Source organism: Chinchilla lanigera, unplaced genomic scaffold (assembly GCF_000276665.1).
Source record: "Chinchilla lanigera isolate Chin_1 unplaced genomic scaffold, ChiLan1.0 scaffold00050, whole genome shotgun sequence".
NCBI lineage: Eukaryota > Metazoa > Chordata > Mammalia > Rodentia > Chinchillidae > Chinchilla > Chinchilla lanigera.
In genome coordinates, this window is record NW_004955451.1 from 11,269,793 (window position 1) to 11,297,650 (window position 27,858).

Sequence of the window (27,858 nt, forward strand, 5' to 3'; positions counted from 1 at the left end):
TTTTTTTTTTTTTTTTTTGGTCTTTTTGAGACAGGGTCTATGCAGTCCAGGCTGGCCTTGAACTCACTTTGTAGCCCAGGCTGGCCTCAACTCTCAGCAATCCTCCTGCCTCAGCCTCCCGAGTGCTGGGATTACAGGCCTGTGCCACCACACCCAGAGTTGGCCCTTTTTTTATTTTTTATTTTGAGATGGAATCTCACTGAATTACCCAGGGTGGGTTTGAATTTGAGATATTGCCTCAGCCTCCAAAAGTACTGGGCCAACAGGCCTGCATCACCATGCCTGGCTTCCAATAGCCTCGGTTGTTTTTTTGTGTGTTTTTGTGGGTTTTTTTGGTACCAGAAATCGAACTCATGATCTCAGGCTTGCCAGGCAAGCGCTCATGCTGCTGAGCTACATACCGGGCCCTAACAGTGTTTGTTTGTTTGTCTGTATTTTGAGATAGGGTCTCACTGTGTGATCACAGTAATCCTCCTGCCTCAGCTTCCCAATTGCTGGGGTTACAGGTGTGCACCACCACACCCAGCTCATATATTAATTAAATTTAAACAGCCACATTTTAAGTGCTCACTAGCACACGGCTGCCAGCTACTGTGTTGGACAGCAGGATAATAGATATTCTACCCCTCAACACCTAACTACTGAATGAAATATTTCCTAAGGACAAGGACATCTCTTACATAATCCAACCCAATTACGGTGTTCAGGAAGTGTAACATCAATACGATACCATTATCTCATACACAGTCATATCCACATGGCAGTGTCCTAATAATGTCACCTGTTGTAATTAATTTCCTCCTTCCTCCCCAACCCAGGGTCACACATTACATTCAGCTGTCACTGTCACTGTGGTCTCCTTTAATCTACTCCAGATTCTCTGGCTTTTCTTTGTCTTTTATGTCACTGACTTTTTCAAAGAGTACAGTCCAGTTTTTGAAAAAGTCTCTTAATGAGCAAGTGCTGAAGATCAGCTGCACATTAGGGCAGTATTGAACACCTCTCTCCTCTCTCCCTGTGCAGGGGGTTGAAGCCAGGGTCTCGCACATGCTAGCCCAGTGCTCTACCACTAAGCTACATCCCCAGCCCCAGGAGTTTCTTCATTTCTTTACCTGCTATTTCTGCATGATTAATTTCAAGATAAGTGTTTTGGACAAGAATATCTTAGAAAGCCGGGCGCGGTGGCACACGCCTATAGTCCCAGCACTCAGGAGGCTGGGGCAGGAGGATCGTTGCGAGTTCGAGGCCAGCCTGGGCTACAAAGTGAGCTCAAGGCCAGCCTGAACTGCATAGAGACCCTGTCTCAAAAAGACAAAATAATAATAATAATAATAATAATATCTTAGAAATGATGGGTCCCTTTCAATATATCCTATCAGGACGAAGCCCTTGATCTGAACCCCATAAGGAGCAGCACACTGGACGTACCAACCCCTCAATGCCTAAATACTGAATGAAGTACTTCCTAAGGGCAAGCACATCTCTTAGTGGCAGTCTTAGCAAGTGGACAATCCCAGATATGGAAGTATCCGAGTCCACCTTTCTCCCTAGTTAAAAATCTTCAATGGTTCCCCTACTCGTAAGGGGAAATTCCAGAGTCCTCCGTAGGTGCTGAAAGCCTTCAGACCCTGCTTGGCAGCCTTGTGTCTGTCCTCTCCTGTCACAAGAAATGACTCACAGTTGTCCCAAAACATGCAAGGTGCTTCTACATCCTGTGTCGTTTCCTCCTACACTTCTCCAGGACGCCTTCCAGGATTTCATCAGACTGAGCTGCCCTTCACACCGGACTCTGAAAGCTTCTTGTAGAGACTGCTTTCCAGGCAGCATTTACCATCTGCAATGATCTGGCTACCCGCCTGCCTCCCCTGTGTGTTCATCCTAACAGATCTTTCTAGCCAGGTGTGGTCGTGTGTGCCAGTCATCCCAGCACTCTGGGAAGCTAAGACAGGAGGATTCAAAGTTCAAGACCAACCTGGGCAACTTAGGGACCTAGCAAGACCCTGTCTCAAAACTAAAAATAAAAAAGTGTGGAGCTGGGCATGGTGGCGCACACCTGTCATCCCAGCACTCGGGAGGCTGAGGCAGGAGGATCATTGCAAGTTTGAGACCAGCCTGGGCTACAAAGTGAGCTCAAGGCCAGCCTGAACTGCACAGCAAGACCCTGTCTCAAATGAACAAAAAAACAAAAACAAAAAACCCAAAAGAATAGTGTGGACCCAGGCATGGTAACACACACTTGTAATCCCAGCATTCAAGAGGCTGAGGCAGGAGGATCTGGCAGCCAGTTTCAGGGCAACCTGGGCTACCTAGTGAATTAGGCCTATGTGCCACCCAAGGCCAGCCTAAAATACATAGCCAGCTGGGCCTGGTGACACATTCCTGTCATCCCAGCACTCCAGGGGCTGAGGCAAGAGGATTGCGGCAAGTTTGGGTCTAGCCTGGGCTATGTAGTGAGTTCAAGAACAGCCTGGACTGCATAAAGAGACCCTGTGTCAAAACAAAGAAACTAAATAAATAAAATAAAAACTAAACTACATAGCCAGACCCCGTCTCAAAGAATCAAAACCAAAGAAATAAATGCCCAGTGAGCAAATGCCACATGACAGGAGGCAGCCCTGAAGGCCGGGGGCGCTGGGAAGAGGGGTGAGAGGATTACCTGGAGGCCAATGGACAACCTGTTGACTCCCGCCGCCCCGAACTCCGCCAGTCTGGGGCCCGGGGCGGAAGTGGGGTTGGCTTCCAAAGTGACTTCCACATCAGCAGGCAGGTGGGCAGCCTGCGCCACCGCCTCCAGGAGGGCGGCCACGGTGTGGGGACTGGCCAGGCTGGGGGTGCCCCCGCCGAAGAACACAGACTCCACCCTGGGGGAAGAGGTCGGAGAAGGTGAGAGCGGAGCAAGGCAAGGCCTGGGGTGCCCGCACCTGCCTAGTGCACTCCGAGCCCAGGACGCACCTGCGAACCCCGCTGAGCTCAAGCAGCGTGCGGGCTTCAGTCACCAGGCAGCGCCGCAGGGCCGCCTCGTCCACGCCGCCGCGCACCACGTACTTGTTGAAGTTGCAGTAGCTGCAGCGCTTCTCACAGTACGGCCACTGGGGACAGGAGACAGGGGAGTATTGGGGGGTGAGGGACCCCAGGTTCCCGGGCCACTTCCAGGGTTCATCGCACACAATCCCATCCCCGTCCCAAGGCCGGTCAACATCACCAGCGGTTGCGACATCTCAGCCACTCTATTTCTCAAGCAGGTGGTGCTGGAGTTACGATGCCCACGTCAATATGAGAAACGGTGGCTCAGGCCGGGCGTGGTGGCACACGCCTGTCATCCCAGCACTCGGGAGGCTGAGGCAGGATCATCGCAAATGCCAGGCCAGCCTGGGCTACATAGTGAGTTTAAGGCCAGCCTGGACTACATCGCGAGTCTCTAAGAAAAAGCAAATGTGAAACGGGCTCAGAAAGAAGGTCACTTGATCAAGGTCACCGCGCTGGTATGTATCAGACTTTAGGTGTCTGGATCAAGACCTGGGCCCCGGGAATGGGGAAAAAAAGAAGAATCAAGATATATTATGTACAGGTAAAAATTCCCTTTGATGAATGTTAGTATGTATATCTAAAATGTACCAATAAAATGAGAAGAAAAAAAAAGACCAGAGCACCAGGGGTCAGCGCGACGGTCGCCACCAGGCTTCCGGGCGCCGCGGCCCCGCCCTCGCCCCGCCCTCGCCCCGCCCACTCACGTGCACGTAGAGCGCCGCGCGCCTGCTCTCGGGGTGGGCATTCGGGGGCCCCTGCGCAGTGTCCACGCGGCGGCGCCTCTGGGCAGCCCTGGCAGCTGCCACCAGGCCGCGGGCCCGGGACCCAGGAAGGACCATGGCGCCCAGCCGGGCAAGGTCTCGAGGCGATCCGCGTCCCGGGCGCTCGGTGCGCTTAGAGCCTGCCGCGCGGGTCCTCGGCGGAAGGAAGAGGCACGGCGGGAGACAGAGTGACGGGGGCTCCGGTCTGCAGCGCCACCTGCAGGACGCCGGTGTGCTCACCGCAGCCGCGCTCCGTTTTTTTCTAGGACTTCAGCCACTGCAGGCACGGGCTTGGGCACCGTGTGCCAGGGCCCATTCCCTTAGGAGCTCATAGTGCCTCCATTTACTTCCTTCGCATTCCATTGGCTGGCTCAGAGCTGGGCGCGGGGGACGACGAGGTGCATCAGATCGGGTCGCAGTCTGACAGCCCAGAGGCAAACCAAAAAGTTAGGACAGAGGAGGCATTACTTCATTAATGCGTTCTGGACCCCAGGCCAGGCCTGGGAAGCACTCTGTTCCAAGAGCTGTGTTAAGGGTGGGGAACTCGTGGGCTGAATTTTACATTTCATATTTATTTATGCATTCATTTATTCATTTTTGCGTAATGAGGATGGAACCCAGAGCCTTCACACTGAACTACAACCCAGTCCTTTGTAAGTTTTATTTATTTATTTATTTTTTGAGACAGGGTCTTGTTAAATTGCCCAGGCTGGGCTCAAACTTGTGATCCTCCTGCCTCAGCCTCCCAGAATGTTGGGTGTGCACCATCATGCCTGGTTTAGGGCTGGATATAGAAGGAATGGAAAATTCCAAAGGGAATTGGCTGAGATTTCCAGGCCAGGCCAACGCAGGCGCACACTGGGAGGAGTCAGAGTTGGTGTGTGCGGGAGAGATGGGTACACTGGGTGCGCGGAAAGTGCTGGGGAGGCAGCCCCGGATGAGCTGTCCCCCCAAAGTGGAAGGAAATGGGCTGCAGTGTGTGGCTGTAATCCCAGCTACTCAGGAAGCTGATGCAGGAGGGTTGCCAAGTTTAAGGCCAGTGTGGGCTACATAGGCAAGACCCCATTTCAAAAAGAATAGAAAAGAGTTAGCCAGCATGGTAGGCATACCTGTAATCCTAGCATCTGGGAGGCTGAGGATTGCGGGTTGAAGGCCAGCCTAGGAGGCAGGAGAATTGCAAGTTCAAGGCCAGCCTGGGCTACATAGCAAGACTGCCTCAAGATAAAAAAATAAAAAAAGGGCTGGGGTGTGCTCAGTGTGAAGGCCCTGGGTTCAATCCCCAGTAAAGACACACACAGGCGCAGAGTTAAAGACCCTGGGCTTTGGAGTCTGACAGTGCAGCACAGTTCACCTAGTGGCCTGGGACAGTCCTGGTTCTCACCCCCCTTTCTGTCTTGCAACCCTGAGAATAACTGCGGAATGTGCTGAAGTACCACATCTGCAGAAGGCACCAGCCAGGACAGGCAGGCTCTGTCTCCATTGCCCCTAGACGCAAGACGTCCTTCAGTGCCTTAGCCCAACAGGCGACCTGGTCCCGAGGTACAGCAGCCAGGATGGGCTGGTTTCCAGGGCCCTTCAGCTGCGGAGCAAGTGAGCACACACAGAGGAGATTCGGTCCACACCGGGCGGCCTTGGAGGACCGGCTCAAAATTAATCCCAGGCTCCTGCTGTCCCTGGGTGCTTATCTGTAATGACACACCTGCTGAATGTGTAGGTTCCTGTCTCACGGGACTCACAGGTTGGTGACCAGTGCAAGCCCGTCTCAGCCTGCCCGGCCACTGGAGTATGGGCATGGCTAATCCCAGCTGTGAGACCTTGGCCACATCATCTTCGAAGTGGGGCCAGTGCCAAGAATAAAGCTTGCTTTACTGCTTCACCAGTGCTTGATCTCACTTACTGACCTATGCTTCCAAGAGGAAAAACGACCAGCTTGGGTCAAAATTGCTAACAGTAAGGGTTGCCAGCAAGAGAAGTTTCTTTCTTTCTTTTTTTTTTTTTCCCCCGGTACCGGGAGTCAAACTCCCGACCTTGTGCTTGCCAGGTAGGCGCTGTGCCGCTGAGCTAAATCCCCAGCCCCCAAGGGAGAAGTTTCTTCAAACTCGGAGCAGAAACCGAGGGAAAACCTGATAAATCCTCCTGCCTTGCTTGCTATTAGTTGCTTTACTTACTTTGAGACAAATTCTCGCTGTGTAATCCAGGCTGGCCTTGAACTCTCAGCAGTCCTCCTGCCTCAGCCTCTTGAATGCTGGGCTTACAGGCGCGTGCCATCATGCCCACCTAGTGGACTTCTGAAATCACCGGTTTTGAGGCACCATGGTGGCGCATTCCTGCAGTCCCAGCTTCTTGGCATGCTGAAGCAGGAATGCTTGAACCCAGGAGCTTGATACTAGCCTGGCTAAGACAGCAGGAGCTCATCCCCTACACACACAGACACACACACAGGAAAGATCACTAAACAGAGGTCATGTGGCTGAGCAGTACATTATCAGTTCCCCACTAGCTTCGCTATAGTGACCTCTAATGTGTCAGTCATGATGGTAACAGTTGCCGAAGGTCACATTTCAGGGACCTGAACGCCAATCTTGGAGCCAGTGGCTGCACTTGGGCGTGCCAGGTGTCCAACAAACCACCCCCTCAGGTCACACGAAGGTCACTGTCCTCCAAACATGCATCCCGTGAGCCAGGACGGTTGCTCACACATTCAGCTCCAATCACCACCTCCTGACCCTAAATGACCCTCTTCTTCACCCCAGATTGCCCCCCAAATCCACCTTCTGAGAATGGGTTTCAGACTCAGCTTAACCTCAGAGACAGAGATGAAAGGTCTTTATTAATCAAAAGCCAGCTCTTAGGCACCCTTCCCCATGTCCCCGAAGCGGAAGCCGTTCGTGCAGTTTCTCCAGAGAAGGGATGTGGTTCTCAGACAGGTGGCCAGTATAAGACTGCGTATTAATCTTGCTTTTGTGCAGGCAAGTGAGTATGCCAATCCTGTGACTCTAAAAACATAAGTGATTAAAAAAAAACTTCTGCTGATCTATGTCTGGGTTTTGTTAGGGCCGATTCTCATAGCTGCACACTCCAGGCACTTGGGAACAGGGAACGCAGCACATTTGGCTGGCCTTGGTGTCCAGGTCACTCAGGCAAGAAGAGAGAAAAACTCTGGATCCAAGGGAGAGAATGTCGGGGGCTGGGGATTTAGCTCAGCAGCACAGTGCCTGCCTGGCAAGTGCAAGGTCCTGAGTCCTGAGTTCAGCTCCTGGTACCAAAAGAAAAAAAAAAAAAAAAAACACTGGAAAATTGGACACTTTAAATGTGAGCTGAGCCAGGTCCACTGATGTATGCCTGTAACCTTAGCTACTCAGGAGGCTGACGCAGAAAGATCTCAAGTTCAAGGCCAGCCTAGACAATTTCATGACACCCTGTCTTTAAAAAAAGTTTTCAAAATGGGTGAATTAGATAGTATGTGAATTATACCTCAATGAAGCTGTTATTTTCAAAAAGAATGTTTCTTGTTGGACTAATCTGGCAACAGTAGGGGAAAGAATAAGTGAGGGGAAAAAACGAAAGAAAAGAATGAGGTTGAAATGTAAAGGGATGGGGCGAGGGTTACATTAAGTAGCTGATGCATAGCGAAGTATGTAAGGGCACAGCTGTGCGGGTCTCTTCCCTCTCCACCCCTCCAGCTGCCAACGGAGCACTCCAGTGGAGCCTGGGCACACAGAGATTTGTGCCCAGTCGCCAAGACCACAGGGACATGGGCGGGAGGAGAGGGCCAGGGAGGACCCTCCTCAGATTCACAGTTTCAGGTGCTGTTCCATCTGCTCTCGGAGTTTGAATTTCTGGATCTAAGGGAAGGACAAAGGACAGTCAGGCCAGGGCCCGGGCACACTAGGCACACAGACATGACGGTGTGCCTGGGTCTGGAGGCAGGGGGATCTCTTGGGCTTTTAATACTACAATCAAAAAAGTCCAGGCTAGGCAGGCTTGTCATCCCAGCCCTGGGGAGGCTGAGGCAGGAGGATCCCAAGTTCAAGGCCAGCCTGGGCTCCTTACGCACCTTTCCTGAGATGGTGAGGGGGTAGTTGGCCACGAACACGACATAGCGGGGAATCTTGAAGTGGGAAATCTGCGAGGCAGAAGGGAAAGCGTGAGGCTGAGCAAGGGTAGAAGGCAGAGGCAGGGCAGAGGCTGGGGGACACCGCTGCTCGCCCACCTTCCCTTTGCAGAATGCTTTGATCTCCTCCTCTGTGGTGGTCTCCCCACTCTTCAGCCGGATGCAGGCACAGATTTCCTCCCCCATCCTCGGGTCCTTCACTCCCACCACCTTCGGCGGCAAAGACAAGCATCAGACATCACCATCTCCCCGCGCCCAGGCTTCCGGGGCAGAGTGCCTTACCTGCACCTCCTGCACCTGCGGGTGCGTGTGGAAGAAGTCCTCCAGCTCCGCGGGGTAGATGTTCTCACCTCCCCGGATGATCATGTCCTTCGAGCGCCCCACAATCTTACAGAAGCCGTCCTCGTCCATGGTGGCGATGTCTCTGTAGGGAAAGCCAGGAACAGCCCCTCTCGCCCCTGCCTTTCCGCCGGCCCATTTCCTCTACTGTTCTAACATTTATTGAGCACCTACTACATGTCCTTCTGTGTGCTACTCTGGGTCTCACAGCAGAAACAAGACACGGCTCCTGGAATTTACACTCCAGAGAGGGAGGCAGAGACCAACAAGCCTGTACAATACCTAGCACGTTTGCCCTCTCTCTCTCTCCCTCTTTTCTGTATCTACAATATCTCTTGGCTGGCTTTTTTGTTCATTTGTTTTTTGAGACAGGATCTCACTATATAATTCAGGGTGGCCTTGAACTCACTATGTAGCCCAGGATGGCCTCAAACTCGTGGCAATTTTCCTGCCTCAGCCTTCTAAGTGTTGAAATGACAGGTGTGCACCGCCATGCCTGGCCTGCGTCCTTTTTATCATTGGGATCTTAGTTCAAACATTTCCAGGGCTGGGGATATAGTTCAACAGAATTGCACCTGCCTGGCGAGCATAAGGTCCCGAGTTTGATTCCTAGTAGCAGGAAAAGTGTTCCCCAGCACTGAACCACCAAAGCTACTTTCTCTCCTATAACACCCTTTATTTAGTTATTTTTTTCTCAATAGTAGGGATTGAACACAGAGCCTTCACAGTAAGCTACATCCCCAGTCCTTTTTTTTTTTTTAATTTTGAGACAGGGTCTTATTAAGTCTCTAAGACTGGGTTTGAACTTGGGATCCTTCTGCCTCAGCTCCCCCGAGTGCTGAGGTTATAGGGATGTGCCACTACACCCAGCTCCTTTTAATTGTTGTAATTATACTTTTCATTTCTTACACCACAGAAACCATTCAATATTTACACATGTGTGTCCAATTTACTTCACTTAAAAGTATGGTCTCATGGTACATCCCTTTAGCTAGAAATCTCTCAAGCTTATCCTTCTTTACAGCAGAGTAGTACTCCATTGTACTTTAAAACCACATCTTCTTTATCCATTCATGGGTTGATGGGCATCTGGGATGTTTCCAAGATTTAGCTATCACCAACTATGCCAATATAAATATGGAGGTACATATATCGCTATGGTATGATGCTTTTAATTTTTTCAGGAAGATACCAAAAAAGGGGAATAGCGAAGGCCAATGAGACCTCTACTTTTAGATTTCTTTAGATTTTATTTTAATTGTCTTTTTGAGACAGGGTCTCGTTATGCAGTACAGGATGGCCTTGAGCTCACTGTGTAGACCAGCCTGGTCTCGAACTCGTAATGATCCTCCTGCCTCAGCCTCCTGAGTGCTGGGATTACAGATGTACCCCACCGTGCCCGGCTAGTTTTAATTTTTTAAGAAATTTCTACACTGATTTCCATAGTGGTCATAAAAGTCTATATACTCCCACCAACAGTGGAAAAGCGTTCCTTTTTCCCCACAGCCTTACCAGCATTTGCTACTGGTTGATTTCTTGATAATAGCCACTTTCTAAAGTGAGATGGAATCTCAGTGCTGTTTTTAATTTCAAATGACCAGTGATGTTGAACATTTTTCATATATTTATTTGCCATTTCTACTTCTTCATTTGAGAAGTATCTATTTATCTCTGATGCCCATTTTTGGACTGTGTCTTTAAATATGGGGGGGTCTGATTTTTTTGAGTTCTTTATATATTCTATATTTTTCTTTATATATTCTAGATAGTAGTCTTTTGTCTGAAGAACAGCTGGAAAAAAATTTTTCCCATACTGTGGGTTGTCTCCTCACTCCGTTGATGGTTTCTCTTGCTGTGCAACATCGTTTTACTAAATGAGATTCCAGTTGATTCTTTTGTTTTTGTTTTTTTTGTGCTTTTTTTTCTGGTACCGGGAATCGAACTCATGACCTTGCGCTTGCCAGGCAGGCACTGTGCCGCTGAGCTTAATCCCCAGCCCCGCACTTGTTGGTTTTTTGTGATAGTTTTGGGCTTTTGTTTATAAAGTTTTGCCTGCACCAATGGCTTCAAGAGTCCTACCTAGTCTATCTTCCAGCAGATTTAGTGTTTCTGTTTTAATATTTAGATCTTTGATCCATTTTAATTTTAATTTAATGCATGGTGAAAGATATGGATCTAGTTTTAATCTTCAACATGTGCAGAGACAGTTTTTCCAGCACCACTTATTAAAGAGGCTATCTTTCTTCCAGTGAAGGTGTTTGGCACCTTTGTCAAAGATAAGGTGGCTGAGTGTGTGTAGAGTTATTTCTGCATCTTCTAATCTGTTCTATTGATCCTTGGGTCTGTTTTTTTTTTTTTTAACCAGTACCATGCTGTTTTTACCACAGTGGCTTTGTAGTATAATTTCAAGTAAGGGATTATGATGCTTTCTGCCTTGCCTTTGTTGCCCAGAATTGTTTTTGCTATTCTAGGTCTCTTCTGTTCCAAATGAATTTTAGAAATATTTTTTCTAATTCTGTGATATACATTGTTGGAATTTTGATCAGGATTGCATTAAATCTGTGTAGCAATTTTGAGAATGTGGCCATTTTCACTGTATTGGTTTTTTTTCCCCGGTACTGGGAATCGAACTCACAACCTTGTGCTTGCCACGCAGGCGCTGTGCCGCTGAGCTAAGTCCCCAGCCCCTGTATATTGGTTTTTCCTACCCAAGAACAAGCGATATCCATTTTCCATTTTCTTTTCTTTTTTTTTTTTTTTTTTTTTGTTTTTGTTTTTGTTCAGGTACCAGGTCCATTTTCTGATATCTTCTTCAATCTCCTTTTTCAGAGTACTGTTGTTTTTAATGTAGATATCTTTTACCTCCTTCCTTAGATTGATTGCTAGGTGTTTCATTTTTTGGATACTATTGTGAAAAATGGTATTTCTCTAATTTCTCTTTGTTAAGTGTGTACAGAAATCCTGTTCCTTTTGAGTGCTGACTTTGTATCCAGCTATGCTACTGAATTTGGTTATCAAATCTAGGAGTGTTTTGGTGGAATTTTTGGGGTCTTCTATGTAGAGTATCATGTCATCTGCAAATAATTAATTTCTTCCTTTCCTATCTTTTATTCTTTTTTCTTTCTTTTGTTTAATTGCTCTCGCTAATATTTCCAGAACTATATTGAATAGAAGTGGTGATAGTGGACATCTTTGTCTTGCTCCTGATTTTAGAGAGAAAGCTTTCAAGTTTTTGGGGGGAGGTTCCAGGAATCAAACTCACAACCCAGCACTTGCCAGGCAGGCGTTGTGCCACTGAGTTATATCCCCAGCCCTTCAGTTTTTGTTCATTTAGTATGATGTTGCCTGTTGGTTTGTCATAAATGGCTTTGATCAGATTGAGGTAAAGACCATCTATTCCAATTTTCTGCAGGGTTTTTTTATCATGAATAAGTGTTAGACTTTGTCAAATGCTTTTTCTATATCTATGAAATGATAGAATGGTTTTTGTCCTAGGTTCTTTTGACATAGTGTATTACATTTACTGATTTACATATGTTGAACCACCCCTGCATTCCTAGGATGAATTCCACTTGGTCATGGTGCATAGTTGATGATTTGCTGCATTCTGTTTGCCAAGGATTGTGTGTGTGTGTGTGTGTGTGTGTGTGTGTGTTGTCTTTTTGAGACAGGATCTCACTATGTATGCAGTTCAGGCTGGGCTTGAGCTCACTTTGTAACTCAGGCTGGCCTTGAACTAGCAATGATCCTTCTGCCTCAGCCTCCCGAGTGCTGGGATGACAGATGTGCACCACAATGCCCAGCCTGTTTGCCAGTATTTTATTGAGTTTTGCTTCTATGCTCATTAGGGAGACTGGCTTGTAGTTCTCTTTTTTGGTTGGATCCTTCTCTGGTTTTTGTATCAGGGTAATGATTTCATCTTGTTTCTTGAGATGGGGTCTCACTATGTACCCCAGGCTAGGCTTGAACTCACTATATACCCCAGGCTGGCCTTAAACTCATGACAATCCTCCTGCCTCAGCCTCCTGAGTTTTGAGTTTACAGATATGTGCCACCAAAGCTGGCTCCTTTTAACTTTTTGATGTCTGAAATCATCTGTCTTTCTTCCAGCGGTGGCAGTTCTCATGTATAATCCCATCACTTGGAAGGCTGTGGCAGGAAGACTCGCATTCAAGGCCAGGCCAGACTACACAGCAAGACCTTGTCTCAAACCAACCCCAGCCCCACTAGGAAAAAAAAAAAAAAAAGGAAAGAAAGCAATTTTCTGTCTTTCTCTCTCAGCCCAGTGGGAGGTAAGAGTTAGGTCCTTCTCACTTTGCTTTCCATGGGGCCCCTGGGCCTGGCACAGTGCCCGCACACGGGGATACAGTGTGAACATGCTGAGCTAACCAATGAACAGCCAGACCCTGGCTCCAACCTTGCAGCTACAGGGGTAGCGGCCTGTCCTCACATCCTGCCTTACTTTTGTTGTGGTTCCATATACTGTTTTTTGGGTTTTTTTAATCTTTTTGAGACAGGGTCTCTCTATACACAGTTCAGGCTGGCCTTGAGCTCGCTTTGTAGCTCAGGCTGGCCTCGAACTCACAACGATCTTCCTGCCTCAGCCTCCCAAGTGCTGCCATATACTGTTCACGTCTCAGAAATTAAGTCCCCGGTGTAGGAGGGGCACCCTCAGCACCCTGGCTTCCTGTGCCAGTTTAATGCTCCCAGCTCAGCCTCAGGAGCCCCAGCCAGAGCCCCACCGGGCCGTCTCACCCTGTCCGGTACCACTTGTCCTGCCCGACGGCTTCAAAAGTCTTCTGTGGCTCGGCCCAGTAGCCTTGCATGACGCAGTAGCCCCGGATGCACAGCTCCCCAGGCGTGTTCAGTGCTGCCAGCTCCCCAGTCTCCACGTTCACGATCTGGGCCTGGGACAGGTCAGCTTCAGCCTGGGCAGGACTCGGGATTGGGAGAGCTTGGCCTCCTCTCCCACTAATGAGGGCCCCAGCTCTGCCCATCCGGCCCAGGGAAGAGAGTGGACCCATCAGTAGGCAGCGACTTGGGCTGGGCGTGAAAGCCCAGTGAACCCTGGGCAGGGGGTGCTGAGCTCACAGAGTGGGCAGGGAGCTGTCGCAGAGAAAGCGGCCGAGCAGAGCCATGGCAGCTGCAGAATTATAAACCATGCAGAAGGAAAGGCAGTCTCCGCTCCCTTTTGGTTAAGTGGCATTTTAAATAGAGAAGCCAAACAGGGTGGCGTGGCAGCACCATGTGGACAGGAGGCAGAGTCTGAGAGCCCAGGGCCAAGGGGGGCGGAGACCGTGCCGCAGTCTGCACCTGGGGGACAGGCAGAACCAAGCCTGCCGGGCTGCCTGGGGGGGGGGCACCCCAGGAGGGTAGCAGGTGGGTGTCAGACCCGAGTGTGGGCACCCTGGCCAGGGGCAGGGAAGCTCAGGCTGCCTGGCAGAACGCGGGAAAGAAGCTTGGACTGGAAGGTACTTTGAGCTGTGCCCTGAGAGTGAGGGGCACGGGACCCCCAAAGAGACAGGATGCAGGGAAACCAAGTGTTTATGCCCAGGCCCAAGCCCAGCTCTGCAGGAGTGAGCGGGAGGAGCCCGCGGGGAGGAAAGAGCTGTGTAGGAAAAATCCGTGCCCTGGCTCCTCTCTGCGGCGACCCTGGCTGCCCTGAAATAGACAGTGGGCTTGGCAAAAACACCCCTCAGACAGGAAAGGAGGCTGCGGAGAGGTTCGGCTGGCAGCCGCTCAGGGCTGCTGTCCCAGCTCTCCCCCTCCAGAGCTGCAGGACAGAGAGAGCCTGGCAGGCCCAGCAAAACCCTGCGGTGGGGCTCTGGCACCTTCAGCAAATGGTGTGCATCTCTAAGAGCGGGCAGCAGATGCCCGGGGGGGGGCAGGGCTCCGGGGGTCCCAGTCCAGGCTCACCTCTGTGTGCGGCATAACCCTGCCCACACTTTCTGCCTTCTGCTCCAGGGTGTCCTCGGGGAAATTCATGAAGGTCACGGGACTGTTCTCTGTGGTTCCATAAACAACCTAGAGAGCCCAGAAAAGGTGTCTGTGGGGAGTGCATGGACTGCAGACGGATGGCAGAGTGGTGGGCGTCAGGGGTCAGGGGTCAGGGGTCAGGGGTCAGGGACCAGAGTGCTGATCCCTGCAGCGGCCCTAGATCAGTAATAAAACTGACAGCAGGGAAGCCATTCTATCCCAAGACAGCCACACGTCTGTCTGTGGCTGCTGCGCTCCCAGCACCCCAGACTTCTTTCCCCCACCCCCAAGCTGCTCCACCTTCCCGATTTCAAGTCACAACATCCTTTCTCCTTCCCTTCCAAGCCAAAGGCCCCATAAACTTGATGAGAAAGCCAGCCTGCCTCGGTCAGGCTGGGAGTGACCAGACACAACACCCCACCCCGCCCCCCAGCCCGGGACAAGTGTCTGACCTTGGGCTGTGTGCGCCCCAAACTCTGGAGAGGTTCTTGTAAATTTATTTCCATCGATTTAAAAATACAGCCAGGGCAGGAATCTAAACCGCCTGTGGCACCCCACCCCCCGCTTTTTTTTAGCGGTTGGAACATCCTGAACAACAGAAAAACCAGAAGCCAACTTAAAACCATCAGGGAATACTGAGCCAAGAGGGACCCCCATCCTGGAGGCAGGCAGGGGAAGGGGTTTGAAAGAAAGACCAAGCCCCACACTGGGCGCTGCGGGTGGGCAGAGGCTCTGCAACCCTGATTCCAACAGATCTGTCTCCCCTGTCTCCCTGTATCATTTCCCTCCTTTCCAAACAGACAACCCCTCCTTCCAGGCAGCCCAGAGCTCACGCCGGGGCCAGAGTGTGACCTGCCTGCTTCTGTTCTCCCCTGCCCACAGGAATCTGGACACACGGCTGGCAAGTGGGCACAGAGACCTGGTCCCCTGGGGTGGGGCTGCCCATAACCTAGCGTCTGGCAGCCTGAGCCCCTGCAGCCTGGATCCAACCCCTTCCCCCAACCTCACAGTCCTGGGGCCACTGCCCAGGTGTGGCCTCTGCCAAGTACACCTCGGCGCCACTGGGCTGCCACCCTGAGACCCCCCAGGGGCGGAACCTGACCACGAGAGGCGGTGAGGGGATGGGGATATTTGGGGGGAGAGTAAAGAAGGCAGTGACGCAAGTGTCCTTGGTCAGCGGCCTGTGGCCTCCAGGTGTGTTTGCCAGTCTCGCAGGTCGCTCGCCCCTCGTGCCCACCTTTCACCCCTAGGGAAGAGGGGGTGGTGGGGTGCAAGGGACAGAACCGCAAACCTGGGCATGAAGCGGGGTCAGAGGTCAGCGAGCCCAGGGTGGCGAAGGAGCACCCATCTCCTTAGGGTAGGCTCTGGACTTGGAAGCCAAAAGGGGAAACCAGACACCAGAGCGGCTCTCCCGGCGCCACACAAGCGCCCCATGAAAGCACCGACCGCAGGAGATGCATCCGGCTGTCCGGCCGCGCTTGCTTCCTCCCTCCCGGGGCCAGGGCACCCCGCCGAGGGGGGCGTCTCGTGGAGACTCAGACTTAAGCAAACAAATAAGTTCTGGGAACGCCTCCCTCTCTCTGGTGCAAACTGGGGATCTGGACACACCCGCTATCCTCCCTTGCCCCTAAAAAAGCCAGGGAAGGGAGCTGAGAGGCAGCTTATCCTGGAGCAGGACAGGAAGGGGGTCCCAGACCCCCAGCATGGTGGTCTGCAGGAAGGGGCCCCCACGCCCCTCACCGTAGAGGGCGGGATGCACCTCTGGGCATGAGGGGGTTAAGTCCGGGGGCCCCGATGCTCCACGTAGTAGCTGGCTGGGCTTCGGGCTGCGGTCAGGGCCACCGTATAAATAGGGCGGGAGACCCGAGCGCCGCGACAACTGGCTGCTGCCTCCGGCCTGGTGTCCGGGCACCCTGGCCATGGCCCATGCAACGATCCTGCTCAGCCTCGGCCTCCTGGCCATTCTGCTGCCGGCGCTGGCCGCTTGCCCCCAGAACTGCCACTGCCACGGGGACCTGCAGCACGTCATCTGTGACAAGGTAGGGCTCCGGAAGATCCCCAAGGTGTCGGAGAAGACCAAGCTGCTCAACCTGCAGCGTAACGACTTCCCGGTGCTGGCGGCCAACTCCTTCCGCGCCATGCCCAACCTGGTGTCGCTGCACCTGCAGCACTGCCAGATCCGCGAGGTGGCCGCTGGCGCCTTCCGGGGCCTCAGGCAGCTCATCTACCTGTACCTGTCCCACAACGACATCCGCACGCTGCGCGCCGGCGCCTTCGACGACCTGACGGAGCTCACCTACCTCTACCTGGACCACAACAAAGTGACCGAGCTGCCCCGGGGGCTGCTGTCCCCCCTGGTGAACCTCTTCATCCTGCAGCTCAACAACAACAAGATCCGAGAGCTGCGGGCAGGCGCCTTCCAGGGCGCCAAGGACCTGCGCTGGCTCTACCTGTCGGAGAACGCGCTCAGCTCCCTGCAGCCCGGCGCCCTGGACGATGTGGAGAACCTCGCCAAGTTCTACCTGGACAGGAACCAGCTGTCCAGCTACCCGGCCGCCGCTCTGAGCAAGCTGCGTGTGGTAGAAGAGCTGAAGCTGTCTCACAACCCTCTGAAGAGCATTCCAGATGGCGCCTTCCAGTCCTTCGGCCGCTACCTGGAGACCCTGTGGCTGGACAACACCAGCCTGGAGAAGGTGAGTGCCTGACAGCGGAGCTCTGGCCCAGCTCCCTCCGCCCTGCCTGGAGGCCTGGGGGCCAGGAGCACGGCTGGGCACCGGGCTGTGGCTCAGAGCTCTGCCCCTCTCTCCTGTATCCTGTCACACCCTGGCCTACACCATCCTAACCCCTGTCCAGTTTCTTGTCTCAGCCACTTGAATTCTCCCAGGATTCCTACCCAGAGAAGTGGGCGCTGCCCCGATCCCATAAACGGCCTTCTGGGAGGCATGTCCTGCACTCTCAAGCCCCGCTGGGAGCGGCAGCTGTCTCTTCTGCCGGAGCCCTCCGCCCCTCCTCCGGGCTCTGCCCAGGCTCCAGGAAACCCAGCATCCCATAAAGGAAGGTTTGTTTGCTAAAGAGCTGGGAAAATCAGGCCCACAAAGAGACCCTGTTCCTGGCGGGGCGGCCTGCGTGCTAAAGTGGAACGGGGACCAGAGCGGGAGGGAGAGCAGGTACCCCAGGAAGACCTCCTCACCCCACAGAAGCCTGGTGAGCCGCTGCCCTTGATACCCACCAGTCCCCACTCCCCTACATACAACCCTCTGCATTCTCCAGCTGAGTGGGGAAATCAAGGCACAGGGGCCAAAGGCTGCAAGGCACGGTGCCCATGGGCTCCGTGGTAGAGCAAAGGCAGGAACACCATTGCCAAACTTTGGCACAGACCCCGGGGTCTCCCCATAGGGAAGACTGGCTGGGCCTCACTGTCCCCCAGACCGCCGGCTCGCCTCTGCCCACCCCATCACCAGAACTACGTACCTGCACATCTCCCTCATCCTTCTGCCCTGGAACGCCCACGCTGTTCCACTGTTCACATGGGGCCCCCGTGGGTGGGACTGGAAAATCATGCTGGCACAGGGGCTTCAGCCAGGTTGGGAGGGACCAGGATAAGGTTAAGGACAGTCTGGTGACTAGAGGATGTCATACTCCAGCCAGGCTTGGTGGCATATGTCTGTAATCCCAGCACTCAGAAGGCTGAGGCAGGAGGATCACCATGAGTTGGAGGCCATCCTGAACTGGGCACCAACCCAGAGACGAGGGCAGATCCCACCTGGGCAGCAGCCAGCCTTGGGAGGACAGCCTGCCTGGGCCCCGCCCCAGCTGAAGGAGGCAGCCCCTGTGCTCAGCAGGGCAGGAGTGGTCTGATGGGCACCAGAACAGCCTATCAGGGGCTGATTTGGACAGGTGTGGCCAGACAGGAACCGTGGTGCCAAGATGTGGGCACCAATAGAACATTTCCTCTGGAGCCGCCGATCTGGCCAAAGTCCACCAAGGTGTCTCCACAAATAGAGTCTGGCGGGCAGCAAGGGGACACTGAGGACAGAGCTGGGGGAAGTCCCAGGACCCTGGGCCCGCTGCCCACCCCACCAAACACTGCCCATGTTCACTGTGTGCCAGCCTGGGCTTCTGGGGCCAAACTCTGGCTGCTTCCCCAGGGCCAGTGTTTGTGCAGGGTGTGGTCCCGCGCGGCTACTGTCAACTCGCTAGTGTGCTCTTGGCCAAGGGACGGAACTTTTTCCATTTTGTCATCTGCACATTGGAAACAACACCTATCTCCAAGGGGGCCATGCGGATTAGCTCATCCAGACTGCTTAGTCAAAGCAGCTTTCTGTTTTGAAACTGCAACTGCAAGCCTGGCTCAGTGGCACATGCATACCCATTATCCCAGCATTTGGGAGGCTGAGGCAGGAGGATAGCCAGGAGTTCAAAGCCAGCCTGTGCTATATAGGACAGCCTAGACTACATATTGAGTCTCTGTCTCAAAAAAAAAAAAAAAAAAAAAAGGCAAGAAAGAAAGGAAGCTACAACTGCTCAAGGTACCAGTGCTCTGTCCAAAGAAGGGCCCTGTCCCTCTGGGAGACAGAGCTGCAGAGCCTGAGGAGGCTAAGCCTGGGGCTGGACGCTCACTCCTGCTCCCCCCACCCGACCTCTCCAGTTCTCGGATGGTGCCTTCCTGGGTGTGACTACTCTGAAACATGTCCATCTGGAGAACAACCGACTGAACCAGCTGCCCTCCAACTTTCCCTTTGACAACCTGGAGACCCTCACCCTCACCAGCAACCCCTGGAAGTGCACCTGCCAGCTCCGGGGCCTTCGGCGGTGAGAATCCCCCAGGTCCCCACACACACACCCATTTGATGGCCCTGCACTAAGATATCCTGGGCAGACATCCTAGATCTACAATAGGAATGCAGCCTGTTTCCCCATTGTTATAACGAAGCCGGGTGTCCTGGTGCACATCTGTACTCCCAGCACTCTGCTAGGCTGAGCCAGGAGGATCACAACTTGGAGCCCAACCCAATTTAGTGGCTCAGGGAGAACCTATCTCAAAAGAGAGAGAGAGAGAGAGAGGTGGGGTGGGGCTGGGGATGTGTCTCAGGGTAAAGTCCTGGGTTCAATCCCCATACTGCAAAAAAAGAGAAAAAAAGACAAATTCACGTCTCTCCTGGCCCCGTGGCTCCCCATCCCTCCCAGCCGCCAGCACTGCCACATTTCTGCCCTACCGGCAAGTCTCTGTCTCTCCAGATGGCTGGAAGCCAAGACTTCGCGCCCCGATGCCACCTGCGCATCGCCCGCCAAGTTCAGGGGCCAGCACATCCGTGACACAGACGCCTTCCGCAGCTGCAAGTCCCCCACCAAGAGGTCCAAGAAAGCCGGCCGCCACTGAACAGGTAGAAGCCGGGCAGGCGGAGCCTCACTGTCTCGGGGACGGGAGGGGAAGACTGGGTCTCCCTCCCCGGGAGGAAAGGACCCTGCCCAGGGCTCACGAGGCCCTCCCGACCCCATGTGGATCACCAGGGTCCTGACAGCCATCCTTGCCTCCCTGCAGGTCCCGACCCGGCCGGTCCTGGTGACTGGCCTCTGCCTTCCTTCCGCCGGAGAGACTACTGACCTTCCACCGCCTTCTCCCCCGGCCTCCGCCGCCTATGTCCTGGCAGGGCCCAGGAAGGACATGGAGCCCCTCCCAGCCATCACGCCCTGCCCCAGGGGCTCCTCTCACAGAAGCCGAGGCCCACAGCCCCAGAACAAGGTGCTCACTGGGACCACGCTCCCCGTCCCCGACCATCCGGAAGCAAGCATCAGACCCTTGTCCCAGCCTGACTCCATCGTCCCCGCCTGCCAGGATGGTAGACAGGGCGCCGGAGCTTTGCCGCACAGCCTTCCATGCTGCGTTTCTGCCCCAGATTTCTATAAAAATAAACTTACGTCTGTATAATATTTACTCCCCCGCCCCCTCTCCCCATGCCTTGCCAGGCACTGGGGAGGTCAGATGTCTCCCTGGCTCTGCTTTCTGCAGAGAGGGCCACCTGCAGTCCCTGTCTTTCTCTGGCCACCACTCACCACCAGCTCTTGCATATTCATCTTGTTGATGATGGCTCGGATCAGCTCTGGGGGTGCAGGGGAGCCGGCGATCACACCTGAATCAGAGAAAGGCCGACTCGCACCCCCCACGCACAGGCCCACTTCACTGCTCATTCGGGGGAGAACATTCCCTTCTCTCTCCTGACTCTGGGCCTGGTCTATACCCACCGCTGGCCTTGGCCTGGTATCCAGGAACACTGTGGATTTGACTCCTTCCCACCCATTTTTTTTTTTTAAATTTATGTATTTATTTTTGCAATAATGAGGATGGAACTCAGGGCCTTAGCAACTGAGCTACAGCCCCAGTCCTTTAAAAAAATTTTTTTGAGAGATAGAGGTTCACACTAGGTCACTAAGTTGCCCAGGCAGGACTTGAACTTATGATCCTCCTGCCTGGGCCTCCCAGGGTGCTGGGACCAGCTCCCACCCACATTTCTGTAGTGACCTTCCTGCTCCCTCCCCACCCCCAACAGTCCTCGGCCCCACCCCACCTCCACGTATAGATGAGAGGTTGTAACTGGAGAAGTCCGGCTGATTCAGAATGTCCACGAACATCGTGGGGGTGCCATACAGCATGGAGCCTCTGTGTAAAGAGGGGGGCCTCCAAATTAGGCTTGGAGGTGAAGGAAGTCCCTCTCCCCCACCCACCCCACTGTGAAGGCCAAAGCCGAGGGGAACAGGCAGAAGTTCCAGGCAGGATCCCGGGACTCCCCTCCTGCCCCGTCCTGGGTCTCTGGGCTGGAGGGACAACATCTTGGGAAGGGGTCAGGGCCCAGGAGGGAGGAGTAGGAGTTCTCATCAGCCTGTGGGTAGCCTGTCCACCAATGCCCACTTCTCTCTGCTGATGGCTTCCAGAGCCTTCTTGCCATTGAAGCTTGGCGAGGACAGGAGGAGGGTGGCACCGTTCAGCACACACACCATTGTGCCCCCCACGGAGCCCAGGCAGTGGTACAGGGGGCAGGGCAGGACCACCCGCAACTCCTGCGGCGGCTAGAGATGGAGACAGGAGGCCGGGTCCGTCATGGAGTCATCCGGCCAGCAGGGGGCGCCCGGCAAAGCCACCCCCTCACCACCTCCCCACCCCGCGGCGGGGGTCCGTGGCCTGGAAGCGCAACCCGGCCCGCAGCTCACCTTCACGGGCATGCGCAGGCGCTGGCCCATCAGGTCGGAGTTGTTCACGATGTTGTGGTGGGAGAGAGTGGCGCCCTTGGGGCTGCCTGTTGTCCCCTGAGAAGAGAAGCAGGCGACAGCTTGACCTCCCCCACATCCTTGGCCACTGCCCAGAGGAGCCGGAGGCTGGGAAGGTGGAGGGAGGTCCTGGGAGCAAGCGGGTGCGAAGCGAGGGTGCGCTGTTGGCCCGCCCCTGGGGAAGCGGCACTGGGGCAGGGGGCAGCGGGTAGGGGCCAGCTGGGCATGCGCCTGGAGACCCGTGCCCTACCGAGGTGAACTGGATGTTGATGGGGTCATAGCAGGACAGGAACTGCTGGGCGTGCCGCAGCTGGGCCAGATGTTGCTCTCTGCCGCCTTCCGCCACCACCTCGTCGAGCAGCAGGGTCCCCGGGAGAGGGGTGTCCAGCGAGATGACTGTGGTCAGATCTGGGAGCCTAGGGAGAGCCTGGGCCTCAGGGAGGACTCAGGGAGAGGCCGCCTGCACCCCGGCGTCTACAGGGGGTGAGGAACCCGCCTCCGGCTCCCGGAGACCAAGACACACCCACCTCTTACTCTTCAGGGCCCCTGGCTGCGCCTTGTCCAGCTCCGGGCAGATCTGCTTCAGGATGTTGTAGTATTGCTGGCTCTTGAATTGCTTGGGGAACACAAGGGCTTTGCAGCCCACCTGTAGAAGGGGAGCCCCCAGCTGTGGTCAGCAGGCACCCCCAGATGGGGGCCCTAGGAGTCCTCTCATGCACATGCGTGGTTCCTGATGCACATAGCCCACCCCTGGGCAAGACAAATACACACACGTGGCCATTACCACCCTGACACACCCAATGCCCACACCAGCCTTGAGTCTGAGTTCTGCCCCTCCGTGGACCGGAGAGCTCTTTCCAACCACACTGTCCCTGCAGTGTCACCCAGCAGGCCCTCCCCAACCCAGTCAGCCTCTGTGATGACAGGAAGTCCTTCTGAGCCAGGCTCCCACAGGGTCCTTCCCCTGGGAATCTGCCCTACCTTTTTAAGGACATATTCCAGTTCCATAGCCTGGTAGGCGGGGTTCACAGACACCTGAGGGGGCAGTGAGGGCACCTCAGTGTCCTGAGCAGGCACACAACCCTCTGCTGCCCTTCCGCTCTCGGAAGGCACAAGGCAGGACCCACCCGGCCCGGCTCCTCAGCGGCCCCTTAGGAGAAAGAACCACTGGGTCTGAAACGAGCCAGGCACAGGTTTGGTTCAGGGCCAAGGAGGCAGGCGCTCCCCTCATCGAGGTCCCCTCGACATCCCCCCAGTGCCAGGCAGACTCCTCCCTCACCAGAACGATGCCCGCCTGAGCGGTGGCCAACTGCATGAGCACCCAGGCGTAGGAGTTGGGTCCCCACATGCCCAGCCGATCACCTTTGCTGAGACCAATGCTCAGCAGACCGGAAGCAGCTTTGTCCACCTGGTGCAAAAAAATGGGGCACAAAGGGTGAGCCTGGGCAAACAGGAAGGGACCCCTGCCTCCCACCCTTGGCCTGCCTCAGAATCACAGGGGGGAAAAGGGTCAGGCCTGAGTGGGTCTGCAGTGCAGCCAACAAGTCCCCCCAGAGCTCCCGAGGCATCCCCTCTGCCTCAGCCCTGTCCCCTGCTGCCATCCCTTGAGGTCCTCAGGCACCCCACAGTCACATGCAACTCTCCATCTGTACTGGGACAGGGCAGCCCGGGGACCAGCCTGGCCCAAGCTGAGGGTTCAAGGTCAGGACCCACCTGGTCCTTGAGCTGGGCAAAGGTCATCCTGACATCTTCGTGAAGGACAACCAAGGCCTCTCGGTCGGGAAACCTTTGCGCCGTGGCATCCAGGCACTGGCCTACGGTGTTGTGGGTCAGAGGGAATCGGGTGCCTCCCTGGACATAGCTGAGGCCTCCAATGGGTGGGGGGGTACTGTGCTTCTCTCCAGAACTGCGGGGAGAGGGCTCATGAGCTGTGCCATGCCAGGGTAGGGGCACCGTCTCCTGCCTCCAAGAGGAAGAAGAGGCCACGGAGTCCTGGCTGAGGAACCAGTGATGCCCCTGCTTGGACCCAGCTTCTGGGCTCCTCAGTGGGCCATTTTCTCTCCTTCCAACCTGAGGTTCAAGGACAGAACAGGCGGATGGAGGTGGACAGCAGCCCGGGAAGAGGTGGCTGGGGGCTTCTGTCATCTGACAGACTGGCCAGGTACCAAGTGCCAGCGAACGCTGGCACCTGCAGATGGGGGAAGGCCCTAAGCTCCACAGGGTGCCTGGGCTCGGGCTCTCCAGCAGGAAAAGATCGGTGGCATTTGGCCCACGTGGTGACCTCCAGAGCCCCAGAGCAGCAGGCAGAAGGACCTGTGCCTGAGTAGCAGGATGTCCCCCATCAGCTGCAGAAGGACTGTCCCTGAAAGGAAATGCCAGGCTCTTTTATGTCACCTTCAGTGAGAGGCGGGGGTGATCTTTGAAACCCATGAATATAATACTGAAAATAAACTAGCAGGCGTTAAGAACACCCATTCTCCCAGTGAGCAAGCTGAGTGCCCTGGGGACGGTGAGCAGCAGTCCAAGCAGAGTCCAGTGCCACTCAGTGCCACCCTAGTGCCACCCCCAGCCTTCCCACACCCACACCCCATCCCTGGAGGAAGCAGCCGTCCCTAGAAGTTGAAAGATTTCCAGCAACTCCTATCAGTGCAATTGGTTGATAAACACGGGCGCCACCTGGCCATTTAGTCCTGTCCAAGGCTCCAGGGCACACACGCTGATTTACCTTCCTGGCCCCTGTCACAGGCACCTGAGCCAAAGAGGGGAGCAACTTCTTCTTCTTCTTTTTGCATCGGGAATTGAACTCAGGACCTTGCATTTGCCAGGCAGGCGCTTATGCCACGGAGCTGTATCCCCAGCAAGGGAGCAACTTCTTTGTCTATTCTTAAAGGGACTTGGGGATACTGTAAGAAACTTTTTGTTTCGTTTTGAATATGGAAGGAAGAAGCTGAAGGACTTGGAGCAGTAAAGCCAGCGACCCAGTTGGTCTCCACTCCAAGTACTACAGTAAACGCTTGTTAGCCACTTAGACGGGGATTGTAAAACCCAGGCCCTCAGTGGTCAGGTGGGACTGACGCCAGGTAGGAGCTGCCGGGGGATCAGAGACCGAGCACAGCCCCCACTAAAGGTGCCTTCGGGAGTTGGGCCTGAGAATTCGGGCCAGGATTTAATTTCATAAGGGAAGTTGGGAACAAAGTTAAAAAAAAATGCTCTTGACTTTTCAGTGCTGTGTTCACTGCCTTACTGCCAACGCTGGGGACGTAAGAGATGCTCAGGTGTCCCCAGGTGTGGTGGCACATGCCTGTCATCCCAGCACCAGGGAGGCTGAGGCAGGAGGACGGCTGTGAGTTGGAGACCAGCCGGGGCTATGTAGCGAGTTCAAGGCCAGCCTGAACTGCATAGCGAAACCCTGTCTCACAAAACAGAAACAAACCAAAAAGGTATCACTAAGCATGCGGAGCAGTTGCTGAAATTCCTCGTACGTTGCTGGTGGGAATATAAAGTGATTCAGCAGCTATGGAAAACAGCACAGTTCTTTAAAAAGCTAAGCAAAGCCTGACCGTCTGCCCTAACGATTCCACTTCTAGGTCTACACTTAAAAGGACAGAAAATAAATGTTCAAATATTAAGGAAAAATTACAGGAGGCCGTGGTTCAGAGCAGAGCTACTGCCCAGGGCTCCGGTTGCCCAGGCTGAAAGTCACAACAGGGTCATCCACACTCGGATTCCATGGGATCCATGAAAGCTATGCCATCTCCTTTTGTGAAACCAGGAAAAATGGGAGATTGCAGCCAAACCAGCCAGCTTCACCCAGCACGATCACGAAAGGCCCTCGACCCGAAGCCTTCCACAGAATAGGTAACCCCAAGCAACCCCATGCTGACCAATCCGTTATTCTTCATCACTTCCGGCTCATTGTCTCCACGTTACAAGGAAAGGAACTGAAATATTTAATCTGCTTTTTCTTCTTTGTTTTTGCTTTTTCTCCCCCAGTCCTCTGTCTATACAATCTGTTCGCAAAACTTACTGTTTTGTGAAATACAGTACGTGTTGTCCAATTCTAGAGCTGAACGTGAAGTCAGTTTAAATCCAAGGAAGGGACATAGTTCTATAATCCCAGCATTCAGGAAGCTGAAACAGGAGGATTGCTGCAAGTTTGAGGCCAACCTGGGCTACACAGGGAACTCAAGGCAGACCAAATATGAGTCCCAGGAAGCTTCACCCAGCGTGCAGCGCGTGCAGGAGGCAAAACAACCAGCTGCCCCCTTCGTTCTGTTCACTCAACCCCCTGCCTCGGTGGCTCCTTCAGGACCCGCCTCTGCCTACAGCCCCTGACCCTGCAGGCCTGTGCCAGCCTTTGTGTCCACAGCGACTGTGGGTGCCAGCCCTGGGACGTCACGGCAAGCCACAGCTGTCCCCGCGGACTTCCCTGAAGCAGCCCGCTTGTGATTTCTGTGCAGCTCCTGCAAGCCTGGGCCACCAGGAGCACAGGGCTCTGCGGGCTGGTCTGAGCAGGTGGCTGTGTGGGCCGGGTGAGAAAGTGCCTGGTTGCTGGGGTCGGTGCCAGGGAGGTGAGCTGAGAACAGAAGAGCATGCTGAAAGGCGCAGAGGATGAACAGGTGCCGCAGGGAAACGGTGGCAAGAGTTTGGGTGTGTGACGGTGAGGGGAGCCCTGCCCTCAGCTCAGGAGCTCCAGGCCCCTGGATAGGGCCTCCAGGGGAAGCAGAGAAAGAGCAGCATGCTCAGAAACCAGGCCGGATTGGACCACCCTTGCTTTCTCACCCATCCAGAGCAGTGCTCCAAAGTCTGCGGTGGTGGTACAGCCCTGTAATCCCAGCACCCAGGAGGCTGAGGCAGAACTGCTGGGAACTGGAGGCCAGCCTGGCCTACATAGTGAGTTTACGGCCAGCTTGAACCAAGTGAGATCCTGTCTCAAAAACCGAACCAAACAAATAAATAACGTGAGGGCTGAGGTGCCGCTCAGTGGCAGGGTGCTTGCCTACCAGTCACGAGGCCCTTCGTTCATTCCCAGCACGAGAAAAACAAGAGAATAAAAAATAATAATAATGTGCATATTTCCACTCCATCAGAAATCATCCAGATGCTCCCAAAAGACAGGTCTTAGGATGTCTGTACCATCTCCAATATGAAAACTACCCAAACTGCCCATCAACAGTAGACAAGCAAATGATGATTTATTATTTATAATTTCAAAAAGGAGCTATGGCTAACTCCGACTACCTACCACAATCTGAATGGGTCTCACAAATATGGTGTTAAATGGGAAGCCAAGGCTGGGGCTGTAGCTCAGTGGGAGACAGGAAAGCTGTCCTGTGAGGTTCAGTCTATATGCACAAAATGGGCACAACCAGTCAAGCTGTCAAACGTCAGAAGGGCAGCCAGCGGCTCGGATTCACGATGACCCCGGTCACGAGCAAGCACCTGAGGTATTGTAATATTTTGTCTCTTGATTTGAGTGTTGGTTACATGGTGTGTTCAGTTTATCAAAAACCCATCAAGTAAGTACTTAAAATATGCATACTTGGCTGGGTGGTGGTACCTGCCTGCGACCACCCTATTCTGGGAGGCTGAGGCAGGAGGATCCCAAGTTTGAGCCCAGAATGGGCAATTTAGCAACTTAGCAAGACCTTGTCACAAAATAAAAAATAAATGTTTAAAAAGCTCTAGGGATGTAGCTCAGTGCAAAGGCTTTGAGTTCAATTCCCAGCACTGAAAAAAGAAATCATACCATTCTGAATCTAAGGTACCACATACAAAGTTTTTTTAGTTCGGTTCCCGGTACCGGAGAAAAACCAAAAAAAAACAAAAAAAAAAAAAAAAAACAAAGCTTTTTTAAACACTTGTAGACCTTAAACTAGTGTTGAGGTTTCCATAAATAATAATCTAACTTTAGCAACAGATTATCATACCTATTTAGCACTGCTTCAAAAAAGTAAAAGCAGCATATTGTACTTCTGGGCACACACATTAATAAATAATATTGGGAGAGCCAGGAAAGCTGTGTTTATAATTTCTACCTTGGAAGCTACTCCACAAAAGAAATAATCAGTCTTGTTAGGATTTTCCTCCTGCAGAATCCAATACTTGAGAAAGTAGCTTGTGTGCTCTCCCTAGATCTCCAGGTTCCCTGCACCGGTTCACCCTCGAATTGTCTGAGGCGTGAAAGTGAATTCCCCAGAATCAGGAGAAAGAGCAGCTCCTAGCACTGTGCCAACTGTTTAGACCCTGGCTTGCTGCGTGTGAGGCTTTGGTCCAGAAGGAACCAGGCCTGCACTGCTCCTGCAGGAAACTAGGACCCAGCGGTGGCCACCTGCTTCACCATGCAATTTTCCAGGAAGCCAGCGTGGTGCCGCACCC

At 53.7% G+C, this 27,858-nt stretch overlaps 3 protein-coding genes across 7 annotated transcripts in view; 1 reads left to right on the forward strand and 2 right to left on the reverse strand.

Annotated features, from left to right (window-relative positions):
* Rsad1 (radical S-adenosyl methionine domain containing 1) overlaps window positions 1-4,092 on the reverse strand; it is a 16,780-nt gene extending 12,688 nt beyond the window's left edge. Inside the window, exons 1-3 of one of the 3 annotated variants that reach the window (XM_005394167.2) lie at window positions 3,732-4,069; window positions 2,953-3,089; window positions 2,657-2,861 (exon numbers count right to left, since the gene is read on the reverse strand). In XM_005394167.2, the coding sequence (XP_005394224.1) occupies window positions 2,657-2,861; window positions 2,953-3,089; window positions 3,732-3,866 (477 nt within the window). In that variant the 5' untranslated portion in view covers window positions 3,867-4,069. Of the gene's footprint in view, window positions 1-2,656; window positions 2,862-2,952; window positions 3,090-3,202; window positions 3,367-3,731 lie in introns of those variants that run through there. The other 2 variants (XM_005394169.2, XM_005394168.2) reach the window with 2 other exon arrangements.
* Window positions 4,093-6,592: 2,500 nt separating this feature from the next.
* Acsf2 (acyl-CoA synthetase family member 2) overlaps window positions 6,593-27,858 on the reverse strand; it is a 30,489-nt gene continuing 9,223 nt past the window's right edge. Inside the window, exons 2-16 of one of the 3 annotated variants that reach the window (XM_005394171.2) lie at window positions 23,194-23,386; window positions 22,760-22,888; window positions 22,462-22,515; window positions 22,008-22,126; window positions 21,731-21,896; window positions 21,424-21,519; window positions 21,125-21,282; window positions 20,784-20,875; window positions 20,272-20,348; window positions 14,158-14,265; window positions 12,997-13,148; window positions 8,185-8,326; window positions 8,002-8,112; window positions 7,846-7,914; window positions 6,593-7,633 (exon numbers count right to left, since the gene is read on the reverse strand). In XM_005394171.2, coding sequence (XP_005394228.1) covers window positions 7,583-7,633; window positions 7,846-7,914; window positions 8,002-8,112; window positions 8,185-8,326; window positions 12,997-13,148; window positions 14,158-14,265; window positions 20,272-20,348; window positions 20,784-20,875; window positions 21,125-21,282; window positions 21,424-21,519; window positions 21,731-21,896; window positions 22,008-22,126; window positions 22,462-22,515; window positions 22,760-22,888; window positions 23,194-23,386 — 1,717 coding nt within the window. In that variant the 3' untranslated portion in view covers window positions 6,593-7,582. Of the gene's footprint in view, window positions 7,634-7,845; window positions 7,915-8,001; window positions 8,113-8,184; window positions 8,327-12,996; window positions 13,149-14,157; window positions 14,266-19,900; window positions 20,119-20,271; window positions 20,349-20,783; window positions 20,876-21,124; window positions 21,283-21,423; window positions 21,520-21,730; window positions 21,897-22,007; window positions 22,127-22,461; window positions 22,516-22,759; window positions 22,889-23,193; window positions 24,251-27,858 lie in introns of those variants that run through there. The other 2 variants (XM_013519093.1, XM_013519094.1) reach the window with 2 other exon arrangements.
* Window positions 16,030-19,852, forward strand: Chad (chondroadherin). The gene is made up of 4 exons (XM_005394170.2): window positions 16,030-16,910; window positions 18,866-19,029; window positions 19,456-19,601; window positions 19,760-19,852. Exons 1-3 carry the CDS (start codon window positions 16,137-16,139, stop codon window positions 19,595-19,597), a joined length of 1,080 nt encoding a protein of 359 aa, XP_005394227.1. The 5' UTR covers window positions 16,030-16,136; the 3' UTR covers window positions 19,598-19,601; window positions 19,760-19,852.